Genomic DNA, 7,229 nt, shown 5'->3' on the forward strand with positions numbered 1-7,229 from the left:
CGATTGACCTCAGCCCATGGATCCAGCCTGTCCAGGTCCCTCTGCAGGGCTCTGCTACCCTCCAGGAGAACAACGCTTCGACCCAACTAAAACACTTCCACCCAGTTAAAAGCTTTCTGAGGCTGCCCAGAATCTGCTAAAATCAGACACAGACTTAAGTTGGTAATATTTTGCAATAGTCAGAGAAAGACTTGTGATAGAGTGTGCTATCACCCACTGAAAGCAGTGTTTCCTACTAAATACCACAAAGGGAAAACATTTCCACATTTGGATTCAGAGAATAACTACCGGAATTCAAATACTTGCTCCTTCTTTACATTCTTCCTCCTGTCTTCAAGTTTCAAAACACATTCCATTTGTCTTTGAGTACATTCAACATCTCCCCCTATTTGTGTGACACATCAAAATAAGCTTGACATTTTTACTGCCACGCAAGCCAACACATGCTCAACACTACTCACAATATTAACAATTAAAATGTCACATAATTAGCCAAGGACACAAATTTACCATTAAGGAGAAAGTTTGTGAGGCATGAAGAAGGTCTGCTGTTTACGTCAACTGGTGAAATTCTGTACGCCCCGGTGCAGTAATGTAATTCTGAGAAGTAAGTGAGGAGAAAAGTTGAGGGTGTGGTTCCACATACAGAAAAAACATCCCACAAAATAAACCAAAGGAAGAGGGGGAGGCTATTCCACCATCAACAGAAAAGTCTAGCTGGCTTTCAATCTAAGAGTTTGCTCCTTTCCCCATCTCCTTGCGATTGTTCCAGCACCCTCAACTCCAAGGGCCTAACACATTCCCAAGCCCCATTTCCAGCAGGGCCTTTATCTCCTGAATTATTTCACCGTAGAGTCCACCTCCTCTCATTTCTCTTACCTATATTTTTGACCTGCTGGGTCCACGAGTCAACATACCTTGCTGATAATCTGCGGGGTGCATGAGCTGCATGGCCAGGTGGTTCCTACATTACCCTGAATCTTCCCTGTCTTTCTGTCCTTTACTCAGATCGGGGTAGAGGTCTCTCCCTTACTCGGATTTGAAAGTTAGAGAGGGACTAGTCTACCGATAGCATCATTGCCTGCATTTAATTTCCTTGCAAAGCTTTTCACTTAGCACTCTAAAGATTACACTGAAGACAGTACTTTGATCCCCCCAATCAAGAATGAAAACCAAACAACTGATTGAAGAACTCGAAGACACTGTTACACCACCACCACTGTGGAACCAACAAGGGATATTTGGCCCTGGGGGGCAGGGTGAGGCCAGGGGAAATAACTCCTGAACATTGTAGTCAAGGAACAACTTCGTGAGTCTTAAGAGGGAGTTGAAAAAAACACCAAGAAAACCATTACTACCGCTCTCACCTCTTACACGAAACCCCTGATCAGGAGAGCACCATATGCCCATGAGCAGCAAGGTTTACAGAGCAAGAGGCAAACCCAGCATTAACAAGCAGTGAATTACCTCCTTCTTCAGCTTCCTACGAGCGTAGGGAGAGAAGATCGTCCAGCACAAGTCAGAGTATCAGTTTTGTAGGACACCGTGTTACCTACCCACACTGTTTGTTCGAGGAGTACACCACTTCAACGTCACGGTTTCTTTAAACGTGCCTTCTCTGCTATTGCCGCCGGCGTGATTATCACCTGCAATACAAGGTCAGAAGAAGTCTGTGAACGACCACATTCTCCTTATTAAGGCAAAAAAACTCCAAACGTCTCAGGTGCAAGATATTTATAACATAAGTTCGGTCCCATCACCCAGTCCCTTAGCTACGCCAGATTAATTCTGAACATTTCTCGACACGTTTTACTGGCCGCAGACGCTTCATCATTAATGCACATTCACGCAACTTCTCCCTGCTAACTGCTCCCCCCTGGGAGGCCATGCAACGGGCGTTACCAACACACCCTACCAGCGAGTTTTGGCATCCCGCACCGCCTTTGACTCGGGTCATCTCAGGAAGGGACGTTAATGCTTCTTTGCAAGTTCTGCATGAAGTTTCAGAATCCCAGTAGCAGAGTCACTTCACACGCTCGCACCCACAGGGAGGAACGGGACACATCAACACGCTAAGTTACCTTGGGGGATGTTCAGTCTCATCTTTCATGTGACAAGTTTCCTTTCACTTCACGTCAGAGACATTGAACTCGCAAAAGGTTTGCTTATTAATCATGCAGATAACTTGCAAAGGTTGATTTTTTAAATTAAAATAACTGGAATCATTTTACAAAGTCTCTCAGAATAGCCAAAGGCCAAACTTGTTTAATCTAAAACTTCTCTAGCAATACTTCACAGAAATGAGAGCGATGTAACGGAATTCCTCCTTTCCTAGCACCAGGGCTATTACAGCTGAAATATTTAAAAACAAACAAAAACCAAAATTTACAGGCTCTTAAGAACAGACTTTTTCCTCTCAAAGTTCTGACAGAAAAAAATTTGAAGAGGAATTGCTGTCAAGGGTTTGCTTTTGGCTTTTATAAGCAGACCTCTTCCCGGAGTCAAGAGGTATTACAGGACTATTTCTGAGCCCTTACAATACAGTTTTAGGAATTCAACCTGGTAACACAGGTTCCGGTGAGTCTTGTTACCATCACATCCAATTCATCTTCCTCAGTCTTCAGCCATACACTCCCCTAAAGCAGGGAGCCTAGTACTTGTAGATGATGATGAGGAGTTACATCCTTTTCCTCAAAGTACTGGTAATCCCTTTAAGAGGTAAAAAAGGGCAAACCTCCTAAAATGGCTACTTAGGGACCATACGATTTCAAGCTTCAGAAAATAAATATCCACTCTTTGCTAAATAAGTCATTTGTTAAATTCTTCACTCCTTCACAGTTAAACCACAATCAACTTATTACTATGCTTTAAAGCTATATTATATAATTTTGCATATTACAACAAGTATCTACAGCCTCTAGCTAAATACACGTATTCTACTCACAAAGTAAATCAGACTAAGCTTTTAACGTACTGAACGCTAACAGAAGTTACGATCAATGATGGAAGAGAAAGCATATACAAGGCCCTAAAATGAGATTTCAGCACTGAGAAGGCATACAGTCCAAGTGTTCCGTAACCCACAGGCTGAGGGGTTTTCCCGGCTTAGCTCTGCTTTTATTTCTACTAACGCAGAATTTCTAGCCTGACTTATTAACAAATTTTACACCACACACCATTTCCTGAACAAAAGGGTTTTGCATAAGGCTTAGTGTCGTGTTTTTCTAACTTCCGCTGAGTTATTAAAAATTCACCTCAGGGGAATACTAGGTAATAATTCCAAATCTATAAAAAGGATACTAGGTATTTCAAATACAACAGGGAAGCTCAAAGCCAGATAACTATTGTCTTTTCCAAAGCAATCACTGACATAAACAGGCCTATGAGATGTAAACAACGTCAGCTGTTACTGCTCAGACTAAAAGTTCAGTTGTGCAAGGAATAAATTTTCCACAAATCCCCACAAGAGGTACCTTTTTTATAACAAAAAAAAAAATCACTGCACATCTGGTCTCTCATCTACTTTTTATATCTCAGTAAGAGGTGGACATGCCCCTCTAATCCCACGCAAACACCCTGAACGTACGTGAAACCTTGTCTGATTACTCTGACTTGTTTTTTTACTGTGACATCCGTACTGTTGTGTTACAACACCCCAACGCAACGTTACAAAACCCAGTTCTTGGGCTGTAAGGAATAACTGCATATGCAGATCATGCCTGAAATTTACATCAATTTAAGGCTCACAATCTTTCTTTGGGAATACTTCCAGCAGGCTGATCAAGAGCCACTTTTAGAGGACTATTTCCACTTACCGCTCTTTAAAAAGTCAACATGTGCCTCTTTGTGATGAAGAAGTTCCACATCGTAGTTGGCTGACGTGTTAGCGTGTTGTTCTTCCTTGAAAAGAGAAGGGTAGAAAGAGTAACTATGATTATTTTAGCTAGAGGTCACTGTTTTCATAAACAATTCTACATTTACCTTCCACTCCAGAAGAAAAACAAAGAGTCTCCAAAGTGCATCAGACAACGACGTGATTGCAATGTCGAGGAAACTGTTTGCTCTCTGACCTGTTTAAAGATCCAGCCATCTGCTTTTCCTCTTTTCTCCTTTTTGGAAACCCTACGGTTTTCCCTTCATACAAATGCCACGACAGGGCGTGTAGTGTAAAACTGAGGCTAAAAAATAGGCTTAACTACTTCTGTTTAAAGTAGTGAAGGAAGCCTACGACATTAAATACAACCAGCAGTTACAACTTACTCAGCAGCAACAAGTGGCCACTGCAGAATAGATTGGTGATTACTTTTCATAACCAAAATATCAATAATCCAAACAACACTTCAAACTTTTAATTTCTTTGCACTTAACATATATAAGTGTATTTGCAGCTGCAAGTTTATAATTTTTAAAAAAATGGATGTTTGCAAAGAGGACACTGCATCTTTAAACAGCTGGAGAGGACCAGCAAAAACAGAACAGTAACCTTGGTAATTGATTCCAAGTTAAAAAACACAACAAAAAAAAGAAAAAAAACACAGAGAACCCAACATAGTCTGTTACTATAAGGACAAAGGCAGAAGGGAGAGGCATACCAGCGGCACACAGGTCAGAGTTACAGACAAGGTATTTGCAAACTTAAGTCGCATTTATGCCATGACCCATGTCAAAGTTTCATTAAAGCTGTGAAAATAGTTTGATTTCATGTTTTCTCTCATAAAATCCATAAAATATTACTAGTTTTCAAAGATGCAAGTAATGATGGACAGCATTAGAACTTGATGAATTTTTTTTTACATCAGGAAACTTCATCTGTCCCCACCCTTTTTGTTCATTTGAATACTGACACTTGTTTTGTCTCTTGAAGCCTGAACAGAAAATTGCTGTAAACTTAAAATTTGAAATTCTTAGCGGCACTGATTTCCTTCCATGTAGCAATGAAAAGAAATATTAAGAATAGGGACATAAAACCAAACTTTGAACAGAAGCTCTTTAATTTAGTATCTTTCTTAACCAAATATATCTCATCCTCCTGATTCTGGTTTATGGATCTTCAAACTAGGAAACCTACTGGAAAACCTTTAGTCAAAAATCAGCTATTAGTTACAAACACCTTTATGTTGGGTGGGCGTGATAATGAAACAGAGGAAAAAGACTCACTATGCCACTATAATGCACAAGGGTCAAGAATATCTAGACACAACTAGAAAAAGACAAAAGAATCACAGACAAAGCAATCTGAGGTAAATAAATTGTGTTTATATAAAATACTACAAACAGAACTGAAATAACACTTGTATTGCTACATCAAAAATTGAGATTCAGCAATACAACCTTTTGTTCTGTGATCCTTCTTTACTTTTTTTTTTCCCCCTTTATTTTTACTAACCTGGTCACAGACATTGAATGTGGGCTAATAAAAAAAAAACAAAACAGAAAATATGATATGGAGAGAAAAACAAATGTAAAAAGAAGTCAATTAAAATAAACATTACAAGTTCCCAAAGAAATTTCGAAGCGATGCAGCTAGTTAACAGGAAGCTATAGACACTATGTTACCTTCATAGGAATGTTGGTGATTGTGGTTGAAGCCAGATCAAAGTGCTGTTGTACTAAAACATTCAGTTTTGTAGCCAGATGCCGTCCCGCACGGACACTGTGCACTTCACTGGTTAAAACTGGCGAAAGCTAGAGTAAATTGACAAAGAGGATATGCAGCATTAATGGATTAGGCTCTATCATCTAATAGTATTGTCACTGGAAACCCTAAGATAAGCACGTTTATACTGCTAAATGCAACTGGAGGTTGAAACTACCACCATCTAGAAACTCCACACCATGGGAAACTAAGAAGGAAAAATGAATTCTCATTCAGAATTTTGCATGTTACGCCAGTTGCTATAGTTGCAGCTGCTAGAAATTGTCAAAAAATTAGAAGTATGCTAACAAACTTGAGTCACTAATAGGCAATAGAAGAATTAATATCAAAACATGGGGAAGAAAGCCTCTTAAGAGCAGCTTTGGGCCTAGTTTCTCACCCTTTTACCTGCTGAGTAACAGGAACAAAGTTAAAAGACTGAGCAGAGCATATGACAAAATACTTTGCCTGTACTTGGCTTCAAACAACCACTACCAAGCACACAAGCCCACAGAGTACACGTGCTCTTGGTGCTGAACAATTGAGGTGTCAATACAGTTTCTTATGTGCATTCTTTGGCCTATTTGTAAATAAACTCTACGAGTACCTGTAGGGTACTTCAAGTATTTGACGAGCTTCAGGCATATTCTACTCTCCCACAATCTCTCACCCTTCACTCTGAAGCAGATATGCTTTCCAATGCTTTTCATGTACAGGGCATCCTGTTCGCTAACACTGCAACAACAATTTATATGCAAAAGCCCATTTTTGGTTTCATGAGAACACCATTTAACCAAAAGGCTAGAAATACTAACCCTAGCCTGGATAACACTGAACACGCAGCGCTGAGCCCCATCCACATCATTCTACCAGGTGTCAGAGAAAAGAGGGCTTGTGCTCGCTAGCAGCTTACGCTTGGACAGGAGGAGAGTCCCCCAACTAACCGATTCAACACAAAGTAGTTGATGGTTTTCCACTCGGCACCTCAATGTGCATTTTCTTCTCAAAAACTCCAAACCCCAGACTATCATGCTATGGCATTAATGGGCTTAATTTACCAACAAATGAATTATTAATGCAATAAACCCAAGTAATGCAATGAAAAAAGGGGATCCCATATATGCAAAGCACAGGCTTCAGAGAAGGCAAGGTGCAGGCTGTCAGCTTTTCAAAACGTCATCGCCTGTAGTTTTTCCCACACCTCAGCGGAGACCAGGGGCTGAAAACATCATCACCAACTACTCAATGTGCACTGTCTGTTGAGTTGGATGTGGTTCCTAACCCTTGGATACGTTTCCTCGTTTTAAGCTCCTTACCTCTTTTTTAGGCCGATCTGAAACAAGGCTGTCTTCACCAACTGGGTAGGTGTGGATCAAGACCAATTCACACTTCTGAATCTGCATCAGACTTAAAAATAAAGACATGCTGTTTAGCCTACCGCGTGGCTGATGATATCCTAGAAGTTGGACAAATTCTCCCAAGATTCGTCTGATTTCCAGAACACAGAACTGTGAAAACGTATTACAACACACAGTTTCCGAAAGCACTCTGCAGAAATCAGGCTAAATGCACACGCTTCATAGAATCATAGAAT

General features: G+C 40.4%; 1 protein-coding gene across 1 annotated transcript in view; it reads right to left on the reverse strand.

The window, feature by feature from the left end:
- Positions 1–7,042, reverse strand: part of ASUN (asunder spermatogenesis regulator) — a gene marked incomplete at its 5' end in the record, with an annotated part of 15,969 nt that extends 8,927 nt beyond the window's left edge. Inside the window, 5 exons of the mRNA XM_010148937.1 lie at positions 511–600; positions 1,557–1,646; positions 3,816–3,900; positions 5,557–5,685; positions 6,952–7,042. Coding sequence (XP_010147239.1) covers positions 511–600; positions 1,557–1,646; positions 3,816–3,900; positions 5,557–5,685; positions 6,952–7,042 — 485 coding nt within the window. The remainder of the gene's footprint in view (positions 1–510; positions 601–1,556; positions 1,647–3,815; positions 3,901–5,556; positions 5,686–6,951) is intronic.
- Between the last annotated feature and the right edge of the window lie 187 nt (positions 7,043–7,229).

Source organism: Eurypyga helias, unplaced genomic scaffold (assembly GCF_000690775.1).
Source record: "Eurypyga helias isolate BGI_N326 unplaced genomic scaffold, ASM69077v1 scaffold14083, whole genome shotgun sequence".
Taxonomy (NCBI): domain Eukaryota; kingdom Metazoa; phylum Chordata; class Aves; order Eurypygiformes; family Eurypygidae; genus Eurypyga; species Eurypyga helias.